This window comes from Motacilla alba, chromosome 3 (genome assembly GCF_015832195.1).
Source record: "Motacilla alba alba isolate MOTALB_02 chromosome 3, Motacilla_alba_V1.0_pri, whole genome shotgun sequence".
Lineage (NCBI taxonomy): Eukaryota > Metazoa > Chordata > Aves > Passeriformes > Motacillidae > Motacilla > Motacilla alba.
Window position 1 is genome coordinate 82,257,326 of NC_052018.1, and position 25,648 is coordinate 82,282,973.

The following is a 25,648-nucleotide window of genomic DNA, read 5'->3' on the forward strand; positions in this document are numbered from 1 at the left end:
AGGAACACAGCGCAGGCAGACACCCAAACCGCATCCTTATTGGGATGCTGTTCGTCAGCGTCTCTGTGCCCCGGACGGAGTGGGCTGAGCCCGGCCCGTGGCTGCTGCGGCGGAAGCGCGGGGTGACCCCGGGCGGGCGGGCGGCCGCGGTCTCCCGGCAACGGGGACGCGGAGCGCGATGGAGGCGCTGTCGCTGCCCGCGGCGCTGTCGCTGGTGGCCGGCGGCGGCGCGGGGCTCAGCCCGGAGCGGAGGGCGGCGCTGGGCGCCTCGCTGCCGCTGCTGCAGCGCGACTACCGCTTCGAGCGGGTCTGGTTCTGGGGCTGCATCCAGGGCGTGCGCGGCGCCTACTACATCGCCGAGGGGCTGGGCCCCGACCGCGCCGCGCCCCGCAGCCGCCTGTACAGGTGCGGGGGCCGCCCCGGGAGCGGGGAGCGGCCGGGCCGCTCTGGGGCTGTGCGAGTCGGGGGTGCTGTCCGGATCTGGGGAGGGAGTCTCAGGGAATGCCCTCAGGGGCCTGGCGAAGTCGCCTCGAGCCCTGTTCTTTACCGGGCTCGGCCCTGAGTCGCGCTTGTCGTTGGCAGCTTGAACTGCTTGGACTGGAGCCTCCTGACGCCAGCCACCGAGGAGATGCTTGCACTGGCTGAGGAGGTGAAGGGCCGCTTTCAGGGGGATCCTTCTTTTGAGTACAGCTTGGCTGAGATAAACGCAGAAGCTGCTGCAAGACTGGTTCAAAATGGTAAAGAGGTAAATACAGCAAACTGTTTTCGACCTCTGTTCGCTACATTTGTGCCCCTCACACTTCGAAGGTGGTGGCTTCTCCCCGCTTGTAATGAGCAGCATGAGCGTGTGGTCAGGCAAAAGGATACACAATTTCCTCTTGTTAAAGCACAGTGCTTATAACACCAAGGTTGCAGCTTCAATCACTGTATGGGCTGTTCACTTAAGAGTTGAATTTGATGATCCGTATGGGTCCCTTCCAACTCAGAATGGTCTGTAACTCTGTCTGTAATTCCTCGCTGTCATTGTGTAGCAACAGCTTCTTGATTGAACTCTTACTTCAGTCTTTGCTGGAGTTCAACAGGCCTCAGAAATAGTAAATATGCTTTATTATACACAACTGGTACAGATCTTCACTGCAGTTTCTGAAGTTTTAATAGTAACTGCAGGCAGCATTCTTTATAAATGAATACGTAAGTCATAAGTAGGTGAATTGAGAGGGAGGAAAGAACAGATGAAGGGATGGATAGTTAGATCTCTGGTCAGTCTAAACTGTCTGCTCCTAACCATGTTTTCTGTCCTATGTTATGAAATGTCTTTTGAGGTCCTCTTACTGCCATTAGGACTCCAAGATGTTAAGTCCTTTGTGTCACCTCAAGTTTATTTTCAGAAATGAAAACAAGGAAAGCCCTGCCTTTAAGATTTCCCTATTTTTCTTCAAAGCCTGTGATGAAGGAGGAGGCCCGCCTCACAGCTACGATTGAAGAGATAGACAGAGCAGTTGGCATCGTCCCCCGGGGGGCATTTGTGAAGACTCCTCTTGGGTCTGTGCATGAAAACAGACACTTTGAAGGTAAATTCTGATTGTCTTTATCAGGATCAACTGTACTTTGATCATACAGGCTGTAAATTAAATTGACTTTCTCTAACTGATGTTTTGATTTCAGTTGGGTTTTTTTTACCCTTGGATAAGATGAACAGGGAGGAGAGAATCCAGTGCCACTAATGTTCAGGTGTATGATTCAACTCTGGAAGGTGGGAAAAGAGTCAATATTAGTTCTGAGTCATTAAACTGAGTAATTTGTCTGTATAAATTGTAGTTTATGGCAGTGTTTAGCAATTGTAGAAGTAGTGAATTGCCCATTTAGATATAGGATATGACCAAATGGGCACAGAAAGTTGTCCTCAAGTCAGTACCCATTGGTTATCTGGGGCTGCAGTCAGTATGGTCTTCAATGCGCAGCATCAGGGAGTGCTGACACCTGTTTCTGACAAGCCTTCTGTGGAGTCTATTGGAGAAAGATTGTGATTCTGTTCTGGGCTGTTGGCATTAGAGAGACCATGTTCTACTAGATAGTATAGTGAATGTTACCCTAGTTCATTCACGTATGTAGTAATGTTCACCAATGGCTGTTCGCAGGTCTGTCTTTGGCGGAGGCAAAAAAGTTAAGTTCCTATTTCCATTTCACTGAGCCTGCTAACCTGAAGAATAAAACCCTGCTGGAAAAGGCTGACCTGGACCCATCCACCGACTTTCTAGATTCTCTGGAGCATGATATCCCACGAGGTAAAGGTAGCAAAATCAACGGATGCAATGAGAGGGAAGGCAATAGGGAAGTTTGCGTAACACTGAGGGGACTGGTGTGGGTTACTGTAGAGGTGGTATGAGAAGCTTCTGTGACTCTGTAAAGGAACTGTATCCTTTACTAAATATTGTAGTTACTTCCTGTTTTAAGCAATTCTACATGCTTAAAACGGAAAGATGTAAGTGTACCAGGGCTGTCACCTCCTCTCAACAGGTCTGGCCACACTCTGCCTCAGTGCCATATTCCCTCCTGACTCCTGTAAAGCCTGTGACAACTGGTGACCCTATTGGGAGAGATAACGCCACCAGTGATAGAGAGAATTTATGTGGTTTGAAGTATTTCACACCTCTTGTTCCACCCAGTTTTTCTCTTCTTTATCTAAATGGGCTCTCATTAACACCAAGCTGATATCTCAAAGAGGCTGAATTCAAATGCTCCTTGGATAAACTTTGTTGGAATAGTCAGCACTGTGGCAGGATTACACACCGTGAAAGGAGAAAAAAATACAGGTATACTGGATTGTATCTTCATTTTACATCTCTACTGTTCTGCTGGACAACTGCAAATATATATAAAGTCTTTTCCAGGGATACCTCTGGCAAGATACTTCTCTAAAGAGATGGGAGCGGCTTGTTGTTTGTCTGGTTTTGCTGATTTGCTGCAATTTTTTGGATTGGACCAAGTGTTTTCATGTTCTCTGTCTAGGGAGAGTCTAGGGATACAATCCAAACTTAGGTTTTTTTTATTTTATTCTTGTCGAGGAGTAGTAGGATAGGATCCTAGGTGACCTGTGTCGGATGGAATTGAGTGGATGACAGTGAATTGCCAGTGTTGTAAATAGCTTTTCAGATTCTCTCTCCCTCCCTTCTTCTCTCTTCTTACCCCCTCCTCCCAGTCATCCCTTTGGCAAAAAAAAGAACTGGGAATGTGAGCTCCTGCCTGAATTCTGAACATTTTTGACAGAGCATAAAACGCTAAAATCTAGACCACTCTTCAACTTACTGGGAGTGTCCTTATGCAGCTGTTTTCCAGAGGTGTCGTCTGGACAGACTGCACATTTTTACATACAGTGGCTCATTGAGGTGACCCTTTTGACTCAAAGCAGAATGGCAAGAGGGATTAGATCCTAGATAGTTCCTAAGAAAATTTTAGCGGCAGTTTTGTATGGTAGTTCAGGTTTTGCTACTGTTTGCCTTCCCACTGCTCCCCCCTCTTTTTCCTCCCTCCCTCCCTCCCTCCCTCCCTCGTGGTAGGGAGACACACCATGTGTTAGACATGAAGATGGTGGCTTTGTTAAAGTCTTAAAATCAAATTCGACTTGTAGCTGTATTTTATCTGGTAGCAGATAGAAAGTGGGGCTCAACTGTGCCACTGTTGTGATGGTGTTCCTGTGGCAGATTGACGTCTGTGTAAGCATGAACCTTTAGCCCCTTCCTGGGTGGATGTTGCTGTTAGTGCAGATTTCAGTATCCTTAAAAAAGTTGCCTCTGAAAGACTACCTGAGTTAAAGTGCAGCTGAGTGCTTCTTAATGCAAGGGAAGATTCTTCATGGTGCCTGTGCAGCTCTGCCTTCTCTGTCCGAAATTTGGGGATAAGTTGAGGGAGGTGAGGGAGGTAGGACAGGAATTGGTTACAGGATCAGCAAGGCATGTAGCCTCTCTAATTGCATTCTGTCACATGCAGATAGGAGCTCTGACATTAAAGAAAGATCAACCCAGCTGCCTTTAACAAGCATTCAGTCTGCCTAAAAATACTGGTTGCTTGTTAAAATGGGGGGGAAACCCAGGACAGACACAGGCTTTGTGCTGATTTTATCAGCATGGCTTTGCCACATTCACTCCTGGTTGTGAGATACTCAGAGTCTGGTTCTCAGATTACTTTCCTTGAGTTCTGACAGTGCATGTTGGTTGGTTCTGACAGAAAAGAAAAAGTAGACAATGCTTTTTCTATTTACTGACATGTTGTGCATAGCTCTGGCAAATCCTCTCATTTTGACCTGAAGTTTTTCTTGCCTTTCCTGGTTAGATCTTGTCTTGAAAAGTTATTGTCAGAGCAGAAGTAGAAATTCTCAAATTTATTGCATCTAGAATTGTGACTGAAGCTAGAATTTTCTCTTTTCTCAATAAATACATAAGAAGTGATTTAGGGGTAAGTGACATTGGAGTGACGCTCCCAGCTGGCATTGGCTAAATTCCCCAAGCATCTTAAAAGACCTAAAGAACAGAACTGAGAGATCAAGGGCTGATTTTAACCTGTCTAAAAGTAACAACTCTGTTGGAATAGTTTTCTCTATTAATTGGAGGCTTAGCATCTGTGATGGCTGTCAAGGGGGTAACTGTCATAAGATATATGGTGTGTCATTATAGGAGAGCAGAGGTGTCTTACAGAATGGAAAGTTGGAGGCAGAGAGAACATTTTATATGACAGCTGATAGGTGGGAAGAAAGGAAGTTAAAACTGGGTTGAATAAAGGCAACAATGGTAAAAGCAGAGTTTAGTGCAAAATTGGAAAACCTGGAGTTTTGTAACAAAACTGTCTGCCATTCTTATCTTTACCAGTGATATCTGTGGTGTTTGCAGGTTCCAGATTCTGTCTGTGTGTCTATCAGGTTATCTGTGCACTTTAAAAGTTCAGAACATGTTGCTGCTCCTCCTTTAATCATTCTGTCTGCTTTTTTCTTGGTGTCTCAGCTCCCACAGACAAGTGACTGACTTAGCTTTTTTTAAAAAAATGCAATTTAAAAACTATTCTAGAGAAAAGTGGGAAATGAGAACCTTGTCTCGACAGCATGAACATGGAGGGGTTGTGATACAGATCTTCTGTCACCACAGTATCAGATCATGCAATGCTTAATCCTGATCCAAATGGCCAGCTGGCCAGAACATTGCATGCTGGGATCTGTAGGTTTTGCTGGCCATATGTCTGCATTAAAGATAAGCTTGTTTGCTCTAGTCTAAGCAGACAATCTGCTCAACTTTATGCACAATTAGATGTGGCCTTTCAGCTGCTGGCACATTGCCAGAGTTGTCCTTTCTGCTGCATGGAGTTTGAAACCCTGGACATAGTATTTCAGGAACTTAGGGCTGGGGCAGTTTTACATCTGCTTGTAGATAATGGAATGGCAAAGCAAATAGCAATAATTCCTAGCATGCCTACAGCATTTTCACTTGATGACTTAATGTTGTGAAGATATGAAATAATAGACACATTTCAGGCATTGATAATAATCGGGGAAGTGAAAATGGAGGAGGAAGGTTGATCTTAGTGTGACCCTGATATCAGATCAGACTGTGCCCCATTCTGCAAGGATAAAGAAATGGGATGAGTGAAAGCCTGAGGTAGGAGTGTAGAATGGAAAGCTTGGAAGGAAGTGAGACAAGGGATGGAGAATTCAGGTCTTTGGCGCTTTCAAACTGCAATTCAGAAAAGCAATAACTTGACTCTGAGGGTTTGTTACAGATTACTGAATCAGATCACTTTGGTATGGAGATAAGGGAAAATAACAGAACACTGCTAAAAACTGATGTAGGTGGGGAGGTATGTCTAGATAGGAAAAGATGAGTGGAAATAGGATTTATATGAGAAGACTTTCTTCAAAAGTCATGACCCCCAGTCAGTAAATAGCTGCTTTTGGCTGAAAACCTACCACAGTTCACTTGTAGATTAAGAGTAGAAATTAGAATAAAAGAAGACATACAAAAGGAAATGCAGAAGCTTTGGAGTGATTAATGATTGCTATAAATTGGAATTTATAATGAGTAGAGAATGACAAAAGGAGCCAGAATAACTGGAGTAGTCCGTGACAACGGTAAGTCAGATACTTTTTTAAACTATATTGAGAAGAAAAGAAAGCATAGTAAAGGTACTGGAAGCTGTCACTAAATGGTGATGATAAAAAGGCTGATAAGCACGTGGAAGGGCAGAAGAGCTCGATTTTTTTCTGTTTTCTTTTTGGAAAGAATATGGACTTGCATTAAGCAAAGACAATAAAATACTGTTTCAGACAGTTTTCAGTCTGTTTGCTAAGGGAGGGTAGAGTTAAACAACATTTACTGCGGATCAAAAACATTAAAATGACAGAGTCAGATCGGTTACTTCTGAAATCATTATCTCAGGAGGCTTGTGGCATAATAATCTTTAATAAATCGTGGCATTGCAGAATTATTCCCCTAAATTTAATCTTCCTTAACAGCTGTGATTCAGAATTCAGTGAATGGGTGTATTTTTGGGAGAGGTCAGAAAGGGACCAGTGCCAATATTGATATCCTTCAACTTATTTATAAATGATCTAAAAGTAAAGGGTTGGTGGAGAGACAAATGACAAGGCAGGATGGATACAGAGATCTGGAAAATAAGGCTTACTTAAATACAGTATGTTTTGGTGTACATACCTGCCTGCAAAGTCACATGAGGAAAGTAAGGACTGTAAGTCAGAATTTGGGAATTGTATTATAGAAACTGTGGCTCAGAAAGGAAATCCAGGCACAACCCACTGAACATCAGCTCCCAGGCTGATTCTGAGACTTTAAAGGGTAACTTGATCTGCAGATACATAAACAAGGGTGTAGCAACTAGGAACAAGGGTGACTTTACTTTTGCATATACTGTTAGTGGAATCATAACTGGATTACTGCACATGGAAAAACTGGAGAGTTGCAGAAAAGAGTCACAAAATTATTCAAGGGCTGGTAAGAGACATAAACAGTTCAATCTGTTTATCTTGAGGAAAAGCCTGTGAGAATGGCTGTATTACACTGTGTAAATACTCTGTGGAGTTTAAGTATTAGGTACTGAAGACCTATTTATTATAGCAGAGAAAGGCATAACAGGAATCAGCAGCTAGAAATTATATCCAGAACTAAAATGAACAATGAGATACACTTTCTAAGAGTGAAAAAATTACCAGTTAGCAAGGGTAATAGATGAGCCTATGTCTCTTGGTATCTTAACATCATGCTGGATGTCTTCCTGGGAATTGTGTTTCAGTCAAATGCAAATACAAGTTGATAGTCCCAGATATGCGTAAGTGACTTCAGTTTAATGGGCAGTGGTATGTAGGAGTCCAGATTCCTGGTATGCCTGGCCATAAACTTGATGGCAGCCATGGAGGGTGATCTTCAGTTTGGACTTCTTCATTGTCAGTGACAGTAACACAGAGGTGACAATGGATTCCAAGTGCAAGTCAGCTCGTTTCAGCTGGCATTGCTTTCTGAACTATGATATGTGAGGGCTCAAAAGAAGGCTGAGGAGAGTCCTGACTTACTGCCATTGTGGATCTTTATTGCTGGGGGAGATTTTATAGCATCAGTCCAAATGGGTGGCAGGGTGAATCAGTGAGTCTTGTCTACTTGCCATTTCAAGATGAAGGTAGGGTAGAAGAAGTGCCTAGACAGAAGATCAGTCCAGCTCCTTTACCATTCCACTGTGGAGAAAGTGACAGCCACTTGGATTGTAGCTTTTTCTTCACCCAAAAGTGCAGTGGTTTTGGAGCACTCCTCATACAGCATTACAGACAAAGGGATTTGTGGCCATTTCTTTGGCTGAAAACTTTGAGCACGAGCTTTTCTGTAAGCTTGCTGAACAGTGCCTCGGTTAGAACAGTAACCTCCTGTCATCTGAGGTTCATTAGCACAGTCTTTATCGGTTTAGCAAAAGCTGATGCCTAATGGGTCCTTGAAGATAGAGGGGCTGCATTGCTAAGTGGGAGATAGTTTCCCTGGCTGCTCTCAAGGGCCATATTGGTAGCCCCATCATGGCTGTCCCAAAAGTCAGGGTGCAGGAAGGAAGAAGGCCAGGAGGCATGACCCTGCTTTATCTCCATATATTAACAGAGCTAATTAACTTGCTTTCGATCCCCCTCCCCCCTCCCTCCTCCCTTCAAGGCGATTAATCCCCTATCAGCCTCGGTCTCCAGCCATTTGAAGAGTCTGTGTCTGCAGAGGTATTTACAGCCCCCAGCCAGCCACCAGAGGCAAGGGCCCTTTATCAGGGCTCTAAGACAAATGGCTGCCTATCTCCCTAGTGGCCTTGCAAAATCCAGCGAAGTGCTATGCTGTGCTGGCCACCTACTTTCACCCAGCCTCCCTTCTCCACTAACATTTCACAGATGTGACCTGAGCCCTCCCCTTTCGTTGCTTAACAATAAGCAGCACCTCCCCAGCTCTGTGAAAGCCGAGAGCAAGAGCACTTTACTCCTTAGCCTGCCAAGAGCCACACGGGGACAAGGCTTTTCAAGCTGTCTCACTGAAATCCAAACTAAAAGACTCATAATAAATGAGAGAGCAATACTTGATGTTTGCAAGGATAAAAAGAGGTAGCGAAAATGTAGACTGAAATACCTAGCATGGCTCACAGCTATCCTCATTCCTCGTTAGGAGATGTGATCCTTAGGCTTGGTGAATGTGTGAAACTGAGCTACAGAATCCCATGAAGTTACCTGACATTAATACAAGTAGTTTTGACAAACAAGCTTTAAAATACAGTGTTAGAGAATGAGGAAACCAGATGAGTGTGCATCAGAACAGTAGGATTTCTGATGTGAAAATCGAACCCAGTGGCTGGCTTAGTGGATTGTTAGTAAAAGCATTGGTACCTGAATTTCTCTGTTCAAACTGAAGTCGGCCATCCCTATATATAATTCCAGGATGACTAGCTGCTGCCTTCCAGCAGGGTGCACTATGGTGCCAGCATTGTCAGTGCTGAGCACAGAAAAGGAAACCACGAAAAAGTAAAATGAGAAAGAAAATCACCAAGAGCAGCATCAAATCAAGGAAAAGGTATTTCCTGAGTTTCCAGACTGTGTGGGGTTTTCTGGCCTCCTGAACTGTAGGTATAGAGAAGACATTCCCTCCCTTTCAAGCTTAGCCAGTTTCTGGAATGGTCACTAAGCTTTTCAATTGTTTTCTCAGCATCCTTAGAGATCCCATGCATGTGAATGGACATACACAATATGTAAGCATGTCCCCTACATTCTTCAAAAGTAAGGTCACTCTTAATTTTTACCAGTAATGTGTAGAGGCTGCTAAGTCCATTCCTGCAGTGACCCAAGAAAGTTGCCCGGGGGCAAGACAGGATGCTGTCCCTCCTACAAGCTGCCTGCTCAGGAGTTCAAGATCAGACTGGAACCTCTCTTGTGGCAGCACGGTAGGAGGACTCCTGGCCAGCTAGTATTAGAGCCTCTGACTGGCTGATCATGGTCTGCTTTGGTTACTGGAAAGGAGCCTGTTTTCCTTGGGCTTTGTGTCTATGGGTAATAAAGCAGCATATTCACTGCTTTTAGGTCCTGGGTCTATATCACCTCAGGGTCTTGTTTAGTCAGACCTTGGATGAGTTTATACTGGAACAAGGCTGCCCATCCACTGAGAGCTGTGGTGGAGTCCTTCACCCTCTAGACTGCTGTAGGGAAAGAATAAGGACAGAAGCAAGAGTCTTCGCAGTAACTTTCCAGGGTTGAAAAGGGTTTTATTTAAAGGTTTTTTTCTCCTCAGTGAAAGAAATCATGACCCACCCTGTCTCCGTTTAAGCTCCTGGTTCCTTGGACAGAAAAAGGAGATGAACTTCTTACTAAAATGATGGGAAATGCTGGTAAAGCCTTATAGAACCAGAAGCTGCAGGTTTTTCACCACATCAGTCTGCCTTGGCCTAACCTTTTCTCTAGGGAATGATAAGAAATTACTTGTGGGGGAAATCCTAGGATAGTTTGTGTGTCACGGAAGTCAGAACGAGGTCGACTTTTGCTAAGAGTGATCTGTTTCTGAAGGGGCTCCAAGGAGTGGCAGCTCCTGCCTGTGCAGTCATTGGCATTGGTGCCAGCCCTGCATATAGCTTTGCTTTGCTGTTTGCTGCCCATTTGGCCACAGGGCTTTTGAGAGGAAGAAGCCAGTTAGCATCATCTTGTTTACTGTACACAAATATCATATGGATTGAAAATCTGCATGATGAAGGAGTGTGTGGCAGCGTGTAAAGGGAGAAGGACAAGGGACAGTTCATCTTCGGGTATATTTGTTCAGCACTTATGCTGAGCAGAAATAGCTAGGCTATCACAGGCATTAAAAGATGCTTAGCCTTTTTTGTCCAGAATTAGCACTGCACTGTGCTATGTGGAAATGCTCAGTGTGGCATTATTCTCAGAAACTGGTAAACTCTTCGGGTAATTTGGTCCAGAATTCATACCTAGTTTAGTACAAAAACATCAACAGTTTATAATCCGTGCCATCTGTTCCTCATCCCAAGCTCTTTTAACTAGCCTTGCTAATTTGATGATGAGGTAAGAATTACAACTGGGGGACTGACAGGGCTTGTGGACTTGCCCCTCCTGCAGGAGAGCGAACTGGATGTGCTCTAAGCATTTGGTGGGTTTTGAATCCCAGCATCGACTCCTTTGTGTTTTCTCAGAATTCAGAGATCAATGTGAGGTTCTTTGCCCCTAATCCAGCCCCCGTTCATCATTATCACCTCCTCAAAGTGGCCAGTGCTTTGTTACCAGGAGAGGAAAAATCTTACAAGGTGGCCATAATCTCCTCTGAGAGTCAGACAGATATTCTCCCGTGGGTAAGAAAGTGACAGTGACCAAAAGCTCTAGGGGAAGCAGGCTAGAACAAAGCTGCCCATTGCATCCTTTCATCAAACTGTTAATCTTTCTTTCAAAGACATCACATTTGTTTGGTGACAAAAGCCCCAAAGAAGCTGAATTGAGCCTGAAATCCTGTAGCAAGATTTAGAGGAAGCGTCTTTCATTCAGAGCAGGGAGGGGCGAGAGACTCCTTTTTCTTCCCACCAACCAATGGTATCAGAGGAACCCACGAAGGTGACGGATTAATGCAGGGGCTCCCCAGGTAGATGCTACGTGACTCCTGGCACGCTCCAAAAACGTTTCCACAGCGACCAGCTGAACAAGAAATATGGAGTGTGATGAGACCCAGCATAAACTTGTGCTTTGGAAGGAGGTGATTTGCCACTCTGAAAGATTTCTAAATTTACTACAGAAAACCCAAGATTCAGTGATCTGTACTGTAGTTGTCAGAATACAAATAGTATGGATTTTGATCAGTTTTTCCTACTCCTTATAAGTTTTGATTGCATATGGTCTTGCTGTTTCCTCTAGTGCACAGCCCTATTTCAAGTCTTTATTCTAATGCTTTCTGTGCAGTCTACATTTTTCTCTCAGTTAGAATCCTTTTGTTTTGTTTTGTTTGTTTTATCAGGTGGATTTAGGACTAAAGGGCAAACTAACAGGGCTACAAGGGAGGCTCTAATTTGATGTGTATTACTTCAGTGCTAGCTTTTTCAATCCTTCCCATCCTCTGGTGCTCATTTATTTCTGTGTATTGTCCCTTCTTTTGTGTTGGCATTGCTGGCTGTGCAGATTCCAGCTGGAAAAATAGTGTTATTTCTCTCTAGTATATTTTTCAGCCAGATTATTTTCCCTACCTGACTCACTGAGCAGTAAATAAACACTTTTGTGGTCTCTATGATGGAAGAACAATGAGGGTGGGAATATGCGTTTGAGGGCAGAGGCTGCTTCAGCTGGATTAAGCAGCACTGTTGTCAAATATCTAAATATGGCCTGAATTTCATTTTTACTTGGAGGTACCTGAATACCATGTATCTGGGACAGCACCCAATCCCTTGGGTCTTCCTTGTCACCAGAAAACAGGTTCTTCATGTGTAAATAGAAGGCCTGGGCCTGTCCAAATCATTTCTACTGCAGAGGCATCCCCAGTGGGAGAGGATAATGGAAAGGAAAAGCCTCTAAAGTATGACTATTTTACTTTGGGTTTTGGGCATGGTGGTATGTGTGTGTCAAGGACATGGCAGACATTAGGACCATGCAAGAGCCGCTTGGCAGCATCTGACTGTAAGCTGTGCTTTCTTGGCTCTGGAGGCTTTTAAAAATAGTACTGAACCTGCAACCAGTCTGTGTTTTTATTTAATTATTATTAAATAGTTATATGGGGAATTGGAAATATTGACAGCAGTGTTAACATATGGGGTGCAGGTGGTGTGTCAAGCAAATGGAAGAGATTTAGTTTGCAGCCAGTAAGTGGCACGAAGGAGTTTGGGCCCCACATAGGACTGTTTGGATGTGTCCTTATGGCTGATAGGCTGTGTGTGAAATGTCTGTGTGGCACAATTTATTGAGAGCCAAAGCACGGTGACCTTTCCTTACAGCTGCTCTGGTTTGCAATTTGTCTTTGTTTCCTACAGACAACAAATTAGAAGTAGGAAGCTCTTCTCCGTGTAGGATTTTCTGTTGGAGGGAAACGGCAGCTAAATCCCATGGGTGTAGTGAGGCTTTGTCAGCTTTAAGTGCCTGGGGTCATGCAACCAAGCAGCGGCTGCTTTTGCAGAGGGAAATGGTTATGTTGCCCCTCTCTGGGTGTTAATATTTGTCCTGTGACTCCATACTTCACTCTCACTCAGGACTAACTGCAGCAATAGATGTTGTAACCTGCTCTTGTGGCAGCATAATGTGTTAATGGTAAGTGCAACCACGCTGTGGCTGCTTTTCCCTTGAGACATTTCCTCCTTTGAAGAAGAATTGATAATGTCACTTTTATGACCCTCTGTGAGCTTTTGCAATGTGGAGCCTCTCTATCAGGCTGTCTAGCTCTTAAAGCTGTTTCTTCTCAAGCTTGCACTGAAATGAGGCATTGCTGAATCACCTCCAAAGCAGCAGTGTTATGAGAGGTCATACTGCAAGTGGACCAGTTACAGCAGGAAAGTTCTGCAAACAGCCCTCTTGGAAAGGTTTTGTTTAAAAGCATGTCTCACACACCCTATTGCTTCTGTGGATTACAAGATTCAGCCCATAGCTGAGGCAGACATGGGGGATGAGACAGGGATTTCTATTGGCGACTGGAAAGGAAGAAGAAGCTGAGAAGGAGGTTGACTTTTGAAATTCAGCCCTGGTGTTCTGGCAGCTGTTGAAGGGCCATAAAAAAGGCAGTGGTTTAACACGGGGTGAGCATCAGGATCTTCAAAGCACTTTCTTGTTTGGGAAAGATGTAAGGAACTCCTCAGAATTCCTGCCTGTGTTTGGAGGGGTGGAGGCTGCAGCCTGATCCAAAGAGGGAATAGGAAGCTCCAGATCTTCATCCAGCAGATGCTTTTCCCATGCTCTTTCCTCCCACACAGCAGCTCCCTCCCTTCCCTTCTGGAGCAGCAACAGGCAATAGTTTCAGCACAGAAAGCCTGCTTGGCTTTCTTAAGTTTGCTGGGTGCAGCTTAAATATTAACTTGGTCTTTTAAGAAATGTATTTTGAACTTTGGGAACCTCACTAGAGCAGTATTACTGGTAGGAATCTCTTGTGTGAGAGCAATGACCAGTTCCCTGCACCTCAGTGAGCTTTACATGATGTGTGCAGTTAACTCTGCTGCTTGATTTAGAGACAGCACACATGGAGATGCAAGTTAAAATTAGATATTTAAGTATAGGAAATCCAACCTTAACTTGCTGTCTCCTAGCTTTAGTTGTGTTGTCTCCAATGCAAATAACAATATTTTAAAATCTTTTTTTCTTGACAACTTTTATCTAGGAGTCTTAGTGTACCTTACAGACTGGTGGTTTGAGCTTCCCAGACTCTCAGTAAGAGATATATTGTCTGACACAGAGACTGCCATGGAATAGTCTCAGCCAATGATGGAAAGGATTTGGACCCAGCAGTCCAATTCTACATTTTTATAGTAATACAGACCTGAAGATATCTATGTGATGGTTTTACCCCAACAGCCATCTGTAGTAGCACAGAAGTTTAAAAAACAAAAGAGAGAAAAAGAAAAAAAAAAATGGATGAAAGTAGCATTTAATTTTCATAGTTCTCATTCCTTTTTATGTTGCATTATTAAATGCATTTCTAAGACTTTCTCTTAAGGAAGAAAAGATTTATTTTAAGCTATTATTGCATACTGTTCATTAGTTACTTTCTAGAGTGATTTACAACATCAATATTTCAAACTCTGACAAGAAAGGTGGGCCCTCCCAAAAAAAAAAAAAAAAAGCATACTGTTTGAGTATTGTGAGGTTTGAGCTGTGATAAAAGAAACACAAGTGTCCTGTATCTTTCTGAGAGAACAACTTTCTCCATGTCTCACAAGTTCAAATTTTGTTTTATGCAGTATTTCCTCAAATACAGCTGATGTGATGAGGTGTGGAGAGGAAAGAGAAAATAATGAAATAACGGATTCTAATTGTTTCCCTTTATGAAAAAGTCCAAAGAACCCAGAGAGGTTCCAGAACTTTAAGGTAATCTCTTCTTAGAAGATATACCAGCATTGTGTATCAAATGCAGTTTCTGAATGGGTTTTGTGTGTTGCAAAAGTCCAGTCTGGAAAAGTATATTGAAAAAATCACCTTTGATGTTTAGGATAGAAAAATGTCTCTAGTAGTCCAGTTAGAAGGTGGAAGGTGGCACTGCTGTTACTCTTTGGCTCTGCAGAATAAAGAGCAGCTCCAGGATTAATCATCATTCTGGCTGAAAACAGGATGCCAGTGAAAATGACATTACTGTTCCAGACAGCTTCTTGTAATTTTTTCCTGTGCTCAACCTATGTTGTGCTGGTCCAGATGGGATTGCCCTTACGTAACCTGCTTGTTTTTGTACAGGCCCTCATTTCACAGGAAGGCTTATGCAGCATCAGCAGAAGTTTAATGTTCATATTTGTGTAGAACTACATGCAGAATGAAGGGCCAGAGAGGAGCTGGAAAGTATAACAATAATAATTAATATTCCCCAAAGGTCTCACATTTATGAAATGACAAATTCGAGCTCTTTGAGAGTTGGCAGCTTGGACAGATGATAGGGAAATGTAGAAACTGTACATCACAGCCTTCAAAGACGTAGCATGAAAGTGAATGGAGCCATCTTCAATTGTATCTGTCCATTTCTGCCAGGTGTGAAGGTGGATGGGAAGTTCCTTTGATCAGCGAAGTTAACTGCTGATGAATACTCTGCTGAGATTGATAAGCCTGTGTCAGTGGGTAAATGTTCTGAGGAGATCATGGATCCGTGTACTCTATTGCCCCAGAGCACAGATATGGGGATTTAATTATGTTGAACTTGATTTATTCTACCTCCTCTGTGAATTTATCCAACAAAAAGAAGTCTAATACAGATACAGTTCCTAAGAGCATTGAAAACCCTGTTTTCCCTCTTACCTTTCCCAGTTGTCATGCTCCAGGCATTTCTTTCTGTTCTGTGTAAGTGGTTTGGGGCAGAGGGTTCATCTGTGTAGGTGAACATATATAAACAAGCTATCACATGTACCCAGATTGTTAGATGCTTCCAGTATGTTGAGAGGCATTAACAAATTAGATAATCCCTAAAGGTTTTCACCACCCAGCAAGGCAAGGCATAGTCCTATTCTTGACAGACTTGCTTCTCAGAGGTCCTAAATCAAAGATAATGAGAGTTCCTTATTGCATTATCTTTTTGTCAGAGAAACTTTACGAAAAGTTTACAGCGTGTTGTCATCACCTTCCCCACAAACCAGAGTGTAAAGCTGCAGCAAGTACCAGCAGTATTTGAAGGAAAGACTTGTAGGTCATTTATACAAATTCAAGCTGAAGAACCATGTGCTGGGAGCAGTCATTCAAAGGAGAAATTGAGAGTTACTTGTCACTGTTACATTCAGACCTAGTTGCCTGCTACTTGTTGATCAACACTCCTACACATGGTCATGCTACTGTCACTAGCAAAAGCTGGAAACTTTTAGAGACATAGTTCAAGAAACTGAAAGCTTGTCCTTTGACAGCAAATGGCTGTAGTGCTTCAGTCACTGGATGATCTGCCTTGTAGCGAAGTGTTCCTCGTCTGGGTATCCATGCTATCCAATGATGGAATTTCTTAAGAACATGCAGATGCCCTCAGTCAGGATTTGTAATCCCAGTGGCTGAACCATAACAGGCATTTTTACTCCAGGTATGAAAAAGATCCAGGCCAGTTTGTGTCCATATGAGAGTCACTGGAGAGACTGGATGGGAGATTGGGGTTGCCTTGTATGTGGAACCACTGCTTGTGAAGGTATTAGCTCATGTTGTACCTAGGACTTGTGTAAACAATGTCACAGTGCAAGGAAGGTGAAAAGATGGCACACACCTGTACTGACTGTCTGATATAAAGTAGTCCTCTGCTTTACTGCAACCCCAGTTATTTGTCTTTGGTGAAAATGTGGAGGAGAGTGAGTCAGAAGTAAGTTCTCCAAAGCAGAAATCTCCTGACTGTGCATGTCTGTTTTGTACTTCTGTCCAGTCTGTCAGGAAGGAGGTAGGTATTCTTGCTGTTCACTGAGTTCCACATTGGCCCATGACTGAAGAGGGTACTTTGAAAGGTAGCAGATCAGAGATGACACAAGACTTGCATATTATAGTATAACAAACATGTGGAAGTTGCTAATGAATGAGGCAGAGGAAACAGTGGTGGCCAAGAAACATTTGAGAAGTACGGAAATACAAAGTGAAGAGTTAGGTAACAGGTGAGCAGCACAATTCAACACCTGGTTTTAGAGGGTTTTGAATTGTATTATTCCTTTCTGATTTTGTGGCCACCACATTAACATTTCCCCTCAACCTCCCTCCTTCCCTCAGCTACCGTAGTTTGCCACAAACTGCACGTGAGACAACATCTACTGCGAGGGAGCACACAAGAGCCCAAGGCTGCAAGAACATGGATAGCCCAGCTAGCTGCTGCCTCGCGGCTGCCAGGCAGGCCTGACAGCGTGTGCTTCCTTGCAGCTGCTGGCAGACTAAAGCTCCAGGAGCTGCAGTCAGCCCTTGGGCCACATCCCAGGGAGACCTGCTGTAGGAACCTGGGGTGTTAAAGCCCTTCAGCCCTTTGTCGGATGTGACTAAAATTGGCCAAGAGTCACGAGTGAGTGGGAGCAGGAGGACACGCAGCTGACAGCAATCACAGAAGCCCTTCCCCAGGCTAACCGTGACATGAGTAAGCATGAATCATAGCATAAATCAGTGTGCCTAAAATTAATGAGCCTAAAATTATCTACAAAGATGAATATTGCCTAAATAGCCCAACACATTATGTGCTTTCTGCTTATTCTGGAATTGGCAGATTTTGGCTTTGGGTACAAATAGGCTGACTGCTTGACTCTAGGCCAATGGTCGCCTGACAGTTCCAACCACATTTTTTTAATTTGGGCCTTCTCCTGTTTTTTTTTAGATTGAGATTAAGTAGGACTCTTCTTCCCTACATTGTAGCCTCTAGATATTACTGATTTGGTGCTGAAGCTGGTATTTTCTTCTCCTGGCAGCTCCTAGCCCTCCAGCACTGAATCCAAGCTGATGCTTCAGCCCCCTCCCTCTGGCACAATTCCCAAGCTGTCATGTCAGATGCAAAATAAATACTCAGAGGCTCTGAGCTCCTTGTATCCAGAAGAAACTGCATTTTCACACTGGCTCTGAACCCCTTCTGTGGAGCCAAAACAAAATTAATGTGGAAACTAATCCCTTTGCCCCTACCACGCACATCCTCTTCAACGGTGGAGCCAAGAAAGACTGGAGAGACTTAACCTTTTCCATATATTTCTCAGATAGGAAATACCCTACTTTTCATTTTCTCTTTTTTTTCCAGTTGCTACAGCAGAGAAACCAGTCCTCCCTGAAGGAGGAAAGCACCTTCTTTCTCTTCCCACTACTAATGCTAGAAGTTTATTTTAAGGACAATTTCATTCCTATGCAGGATTGCTATAGCTCATCTTGGCTCTCTATAGCTATTAGCTACACCAAGTAGGTGGCAGAGCTTGTTGGAGTAACTGCTGCCCACTCAGATACAGCCAAGAATAGCTGCAGCCTCTCCTGGGGATCAGCTATACCAGTCTGGAGCTTGAGGGTCCCTTCCTGTGACGCATACGACATCACCACCATAGCCATGGGAATATGTTACTATGTGAACCCAGACAGACATCTGGAAACGAGGGCAGCCTGCAGTGCTGGACTGACAAAAGGAAAACAGGGCATTGAGGTTTATGTTCTCCCCTACATCCCTCCTTTCAGGTGTCACAAGCCCCAGTGCAGCCTTGCACACTGTTAACTGGTCAGGCAGAACCCATGGCAGCCCTTCTCTCAGCTTAGGTGAACTTGCTGCAGGAGTACTGCTCCCTTTCTCTTTTCCAGTGATTCACTTGCACATCTTCTTACACAGGCTCCTGGAGTATCCAGCTGGAGAAGGGAGGCACTGTGGTGGTGCTGCGGAGCCTGCTGTGGCTGGGACTGACATTCTACCATGTCCCAATGACCAAGCAATTTGGCTACGTCTACTTCGGCACTGGTGAGAAGAATCTCGATCTGCCCTTCATGCTGTGACTCTTGTGTCTGGGAGAAGGATTCAAGAACTAGGAAAGATTTACATTTTATACTTAGGAAATTTTGTTTAGTGGTTGTTCTAATAAAAATGTGAAACCTCTGCACTTTGAGCAGGATTCTTCTGTGCCTGGATGCTGGCCCTGATTCTTTTCCTAGGACTTCATTGTATGCAATCCTCCCTGAACTCCAGATGGAATTCAGAGAATCACAGAATATTCTGAGTTGGAAGGGACGCACAAGGCTCGTCGATTCCAGCTCTTAAGTGAATGGCCCATATGGGGATTGAACACAACTTTGGCGTTATTAGCCCCAAGCTCTCCCTGTAATGTGTCATTGCGGATCTTTTAGATAGTAACAAATGGCATTTTCTTCCCTGACAGGCAAGCTCTAGGTCAGAAATCAAACCTAGGCCATCTGTCTGATTACAAAAGCACCTTGCTTACACAAGAACTAATTTGGAAACATGAATGAATACCTGCTGTCATCTATGAATGACAAAAGCAGAGGGAGTCAGGGTAGAAAGCTGATGTATACTGTAGGAGTTTTGTATTGAACCCTGAACTCTAGAAAGGCATACTGAAGAGAGTATTTTGCTTTTCAGATGTTAAGATTTCACCAAAATGAGAGGGGTCTTTCCAGCTCCTGTGACTTAACTGTAGGAAAAAAATAGCTGTAGGGATCACCTGGTCTTGAAAAATGTGCTTTTTTATGTTCATCTCAAGACAATGCTTTAATCCAGTGACTTTTCCTTTAGCAAAGCTCACTGAGCAGAGCTACCTGAGCTAGAAGACAGAGTAACTTCTGTATGTATGAGAATAAAGAAAAATATTTTCCTTTCTGAAGGGCTGTAGCTTTCAAAGCTTTATAAAACAGATACAGTCAGCCAGAGATTTTATCTCAGTATGGTTAATGAAGTCTTGGCTCTGTCTCTCAAAGCAAAAGGTCTTGGCCAGCTTAAGGGGCTGAATCTAGGGCTTTTATTTCACAAAATAAGGCTAAAAAGAACCATTTAAATCTAATTTGATTTCCTGGATAATACAGGTTTATCCTTACCTTTTGTTCCTGTCCATGCTGATGGTATTAGCAGATGATTCCAATAAAAGCAATACAAGGTTAATTGGCATAGTAGTACATAAAAATTTTGTATTGATTTGTAGCCCCCAGATAAATACCAAAGAAATGGAGCCAAAACAATAATGACCATGATAAATTTAATGAGCCTTTCATACTAGGCCCATAATTAGCAATGGTCAGTAGGTGGAAGATCTGTATGTGTACTACACAGGGAGAGAAATGGTGGCACCTTTTAGTTACAGGATGGATAATCAGTTCCAAACTATCCCAGGAAGCAACCATATCACTGACATGGAAGATTTATGAAAAATTTATTTGCCGGGGGAAAAAAAAAACAGGCGGTCATCAAGGATGTCAACACTGTGTATTTGCCAGATTCAGGAGTGAAGCACAAGCCAAGAATTCTTAAGGGGACATGTAAGACACACACCTGTTTGCCACTGCCACAGGTGTTCTGCTGAAAATTATGGATAGTACAGATGATAATAATAAAAAAATTTAATTTCAGTAGTCAGGAACAATTTCTGTTACTGCTGAGAAAATACAGTGCTGCAGAGAAATTTTTCTTCCATCTGTGTCACAGGTACAAAAGCCCAAATGAGGCCAATCTGAGTTGAAACCCACGTTAATGGGGAAACACCACTCACTGCTGGGAAGAGAAGGAAACATCCTTTTCCAAACCTATCTGTGGAACATAAAGAAACAAAAGCCTACAGATCCTTTCTGGCTTTGAGGTAGAAGTCTTTGACCCTTGCCTTCGTCAAATCATCCTGCACACTGAACTTTGCTTTGATGGTTCTTGTATTCTCCTAGAGGAAAAGATCACAGCTGGACACAATATAGAGTACTAAAGACAATTTTGGAATAAGAAAATTGAAGATATTGACAAACTTGAAAAAAACCCCAGCAGAATAGTGGACAACATGTGCTTACTGACTATGCTAGTTCTAGCCACTAGTGGTTTAAACAGAGAGGCTTTTGTGTATATTTGACATTATCCTTCAGCAAAGGGTGTCCGACTGGAAAGGGCTTTTTGCACCACTTAGGGCCCCTCTTCCAAATGGGCTTTGCAGATCTGACGGGCCAGCGGGTCAGGTACCTGTCAAAACAACACAAACACATTTCAGTTTGAGACTGAACACTGAGAAAATGTTCCAGCTGAAGCAGAAGCAAGGCACTATAGTCTTTGCCTCCCTAATACGCCTCTTTATAAAAGGAATAACCATGAGCAGAACTCCCTTAATTCAGAACAGACCACTGGAAAGGAATTTTTGTTTGTTTTGGAATTTCTAAGCTCATCTCTCTACTGAACCCAGTGGCACCTGTTTGCTTCCACTTTCACAAAACAAATCAGGTGTAGTCTTGAGGCTGCTGGCAAGTCGTCCACCTGCAGCTAAACTGGAGTGCCAAATCCCTTCATTGCAACTAAGTCCAAGACTGAATGCATCCAGCCTCTAGGGGAAGTGTTATTTCAACAGCTGGTCTCAATAAGGTAAACTAATTACAAAGGCTAAATTCTGTGAGAAAGCTTCTAAAAATGAATAAATTTACTTTGGGGGGATAATTAGTTATTATTTTTGCATGCAATGGGTTTGTGGACTAGTCTTGTATTTTTATGTCCATATTTGCTCTAGTGTTCTCTGTACAGTACTATTACAGCTTGCTAGTGCAGGAAGTCAGCACCTACAGTGTAAGATGTATTAAAATGGAATTATCATCACAACTACAAATCTCTGTGAGGAGCAGTGTCTGGCAAATATCCTCTGCTTTTTACCATTTGAAGTTTTAGACTTGGCTTTGCAAACAGGCAGAGGATTTCAGATCCAGAATCAGTTACTGGAAATCTTACCCTGTGGCTGGGTGGCCTGGAGTTTTGTTAGGCTTTAAATCTTTTGCTACCAGTAGAGAGGGGAATAGAGGTCCTTAGAGAAAGAGGAGTCTTTTCAGACAATAAAGATCCAAAGTAAAACCTTAGCATAATCGGCACAAACAATGCTCCAACAAATTAGAATTTGGAACAGACTGATAAACTTTGTCCAGCGATGTTTGCATGCCTCTGTTGAGTAATCCCGTGGTCTTAATGTAACCTCAATCACTCATCCTTCCCACAAAAAGCTTTGTTACCTTTTATTTGCATCGTGCAAATTTGAGATATTAAGAACTTTGGACAGAGACATTTGTTTGAAGGCATTTGGCACATTCTTGAGAGCTACAAAGAACGCCTGCTATGCCAGGCAGCTACAGACTGCAGAACAGCAGCCCATTTAGCACTTTTCTTCCTCAGTACTCCCTAACAGCACAAACTGAAAAATGAATCACATGCGGAGCATTCTGCCTCTGAAATCAAGCCACTTTAAAAATGCTTTGCTTTGAGGAGTTTACGACAGTTAAAACACCTAGAAGCACCAGCAGGAGGGGTCTGGGTGACAACACATAGCAAGATCCATTCACTTGTTTTCCTATACGTGCATTAAACTCATCCTTTCTCACCTGTAATGCTATACTAGTGCATTAGTGGAATCCCTTACATAACAGCATCAGGACAGGAAGTAGGAGAGACTTTCCGGTCTCTAATTTCTCATGCAAGGGGAGTTCAGAGAGACCAAACACAGGCCCCCAGTTTGGAATCTGGCAAAGGACCACGGCAAGGCAGCTTCTTTGGGAGTAGCTGTAGAGGTATTAGATGAGCACATGGGCTAGGTCCTCCTTTTCATATTCCCCTTGCTGCAAGGGGGGTGCTGTAGCACAAATTTTGGTATTGCAAGACTACACTTACAGAAAAGGAGGGAAAAAATCCCAAATTGTTTTAATGCATCAATGTGCCAAGTGCAATTCTGGTCATGTGTCCACACGATTACGGGAAAGTGCTCCTGTGATAATAAATGATCTCACTGGGAGAGTAGTGAATGTGAGATACACATCAATGCTGTATGCAGGTTTAGACAGACAGTGGCTTTTTAAGAAATCCCTCTGTTTCTGTGTGGGGGCTGGAAGTGCACACCCCAATTCTGCATAGGAAGGAGGATTTAGTAATGGCCTGATTTTAAAGCTTTTGTTATTTCTCTTTTGAGCAGGTCTAATCCAGCCCTCTGGTCCAGGCTTTTGGCTTCCTTTGGGGACTGCAGGCTGGGGCTTTTCATTGTTAGCTGAAACAGACATTTGGACGCTTTCCCTTCCTGGAGCACATTTGCTTTTAGGGCTTTTAATACTTGCTTTGTCCCAAACTCAAACTTGTCCTATTTTGTTTGCTGCCTTTTTTTTTTTTTTTTTTTTTTTTTACCTTGATTCAGCAGTGCAAAAGCCTGATGCCTGGGAGCAGTCAGTCTACAAAGTTCCTTCTCCTCTTTGACTAACTCCATTTCCTACTGGTTTCACAGATTTGGATTTTTTTTTCTGTGAGTAAAAACAATCCACAAAACCCACAGAGGAGAGCTTCAAAGCTCAACACACAGGACTTCCCTGCAAGCTCTGCCATCCATGTAAGGTAGGGTCCACCCTCTTCTCACCAAGTGCCCCTACTTTTCATTGTTATCAAATAAGGTTGTCTGGGGGAGTTTTTATGAGCACCTATAAACACACACTGCCAGAGTGTTTGAATTTTCTCGACTAGCTGAAAGTTTTCAAGACAGACTCTTCAGGTGGATGCCAAATGCGGCTGGTCTGCAGTGCCCTCACCTAACACTTCAGTGTGCAGAGCTTCCACTCTAGGCAAGGGGGACATAACTGCCAGTCTTGGGAATTGTGACTCACCTCAGGGCTCTGCTTGCCCCCTTGACTATGGTAGGGTCCTGAGCAAGAACAAGAATTCCTAGTCTCTAAGTGCACAAATTTATGCAAAAAAACCCATGATAGCAACTCTGGTGGGATTTCCCTGATGGGAAATGGCAAGATGTAATCAGGATGGAAACAACTGTGGTTAATTCACCTGCAGTCTTTGTAATAGCCTAAAATCTCTGTAGCATGTGGAAGTCTGTTTTCATGGATTCTATTCAGTGGGCAGGCCTTCCCACTTGGAGGCTGCCACTTTAGACCTAGGAGTAGGCACAAGGCTTTCATGTGCAGGGTAAGGGAAATGGGAAAACCACATACACAGCTCAAGTAAAGGCCATGTTGGTACAATTCAAGTCTGAACTTCTGAACCCTCACAGAATTTTTTCAATATGGCTTTTGTTTGGATTAAGAGCAGAAGGCAGAAGGCTACAGACTGCAGGAAGCACTCGATCAAAGTGCTGGCGAGACTGCCTCCTCCCTGCCACATCCCTTCCCATGACACCTCTTGGCTTTGCTCACCTGCAGCCCCTCTGGCTCTGCTTTTGAATACACATGCTATGCACAACACAGTTCCCATGCAGATGAGAGGAACCACATGCTGCTGGAGTGAAATGCTGATAGTAGGGAAACCAGATTCTGCTCCCAGGGACGAGAGGTGTCCACAGAGCCTGAGAACTTTGTAATTCATGAGGAATTTGTAGGGAGCCTGCCGCTTGCTTAACACAGAACAACTCCTCCAGTTCAGGTGATGGAGGTGGGATTGACTTGGATACTATCTGTGCCAAGTTACGCTCTTCCAGTAGGAAGCTGGAAATGGAGCGGCAGCTGAGCACTCAAAATCAAGTACTCCATAATCTTACAGTACCTCTTGCTGACAGACCCCAGAGTCAGGGAACCTGTGATATCCCCTAGTCCTTTTGGATAGGGAACAACTTCACAACACAGTGTTGTGTTTTAACCAATACTTTGGATGTGCCAGAAGAACGTGAGTGCTATATTCATATTAAAAGAGCATCTAGATGCTGGCTTGAATTCAGGGACTGCTCTGGATAGACTGTTAGTCCACATTTTCCATGCAAAATCTTCCATGATGAAAAGAAAACTGCTGAGATATTCAGGTTTCCATTACTGAAAGGAAGACGTTTGACCTACAGCTGAGCTTGACTGTTTCCCAAATGGTTCTGGTGTGTGGTGACCTGCACATACATAACTCTGGAGTATGGGAACAGTCTGTCACCCAACACAATGCTGGTGAAATCGCTTAGAACCTCTTCAGCCTCACAGGCTAGTGAAAATACTTTGTTGCTGCAGCACTTAACTGGAACATGCCAGGCTGGAGCATGAACAAATGCAGAAATAACAGCAGGAAGTTTTGAAAGGGAGAATACAGGCTGAGGATGAGGGAACAATCCTTGGCTGCATGACAAATTTGCTCATGGAATGATCCCCTGGAAAAAGTGAAAGCCCCAGACTGGCCCAAACATGAGGAAAATTAACTGTAGGGAGTAATTCTGCACTGACAGGGTAAACTTAATTTGTTTTCTATGTCCATCTTCTGCAGACAAATGATATGTAAGAGAAGGTGAGAACATGAGACTCCAGAGTTCATGGATGATGTGGGTTACTCCCATGGCCAATTCTTCAAAAGAAGCATAGCTAGTAAACCAGTTAAGTGGTAACATTCATGAGCTATCACTGTCAAAAACGAATCAGGCAGAAAGCAAAAAGGCAAAGAACTGAAGTCCAAGAAATGAGAAATATCATGGCAAGTCTCACCTGGACAGTGTCCCAACTGCAGGGAATAGAAGACGGAGATTTGGAATGCTCCCCAGTTGAATTCTGACCACAAGGTGTTCTTATAGATCTCCTACCACCCTCAGCTTAGCTGACCACAAAGCTTAGCATTTCACTTTCATCTTATGCCTTCTTCTGCAGTTCCCAGTCTCCTCCTCTGTGTTACACTACATCACGGATGAATGTTCCCTACTATGCTTGACAGCTATATAACCAAGTACAAGGCAGGATTTGCAGGTCAGATATTCTCAAAGCATTCTGCTCTTCTTGAATTCCAGTAGTGGAAACAGGATAAGGAGATGAAGTGGGTAGAGGAAGGCCAGCTGCCAAACAACCCAGTGCAAAGCAGGGAAATCCTTATCTCTTTGCAGAGAAATCTGGGGCATGTAG

At 43.5% G+C, this 25,648-nt stretch overlaps 2 protein-coding genes across 3 annotated transcripts in view; one reads left to right on the forward strand and one right to left on the reverse strand.

Moving 5' to 3' along the window:
* Positions 1–20,667, forward strand: RSPH9 (radial spoke head component 9). 2 transcript variants are annotated; one of them, XM_038133036.1, is made up of 5 exons: positions 1–405; positions 583–745; positions 1,442–1,571; positions 2,139–2,291; positions 18,459–20,667. In XM_038133036.1, the coding sequence occupies exons 1-5, from the start codon at positions 179–181 to the stop codon at positions 18,617–18,619; spliced, it is 834 nt and encodes a 277-aa protein (XP_037988964.1). In that variant the 5' UTR covers positions 1–178; the 3' UTR covers positions 18,620–20,667. The 2 variants fall into 2 exon arrangements, with proteins under 2 accessions (XP_037988964.1, XP_037988965.1); XM_038133037.1 differs by having other exon boundaries at positions 6–405; positions 2,139–2,285.
* Positions 19,988–25,648, reverse strand: part of MRPS18A (mitochondrial ribosomal protein S18A) — a 22,440-nt gene continuing 16,779 nt past the window's right edge. The window contains exon 6 of the mRNA XM_038133038.1: positions 19,988–20,792. Coding sequence (XP_037988966.1) covers positions 20,648–20,792 — 145 coding nt within the window. The 3' untranslated portion in view covers positions 19,988–20,647. The remainder of the gene's footprint in view (positions 20,793–25,648) is intronic.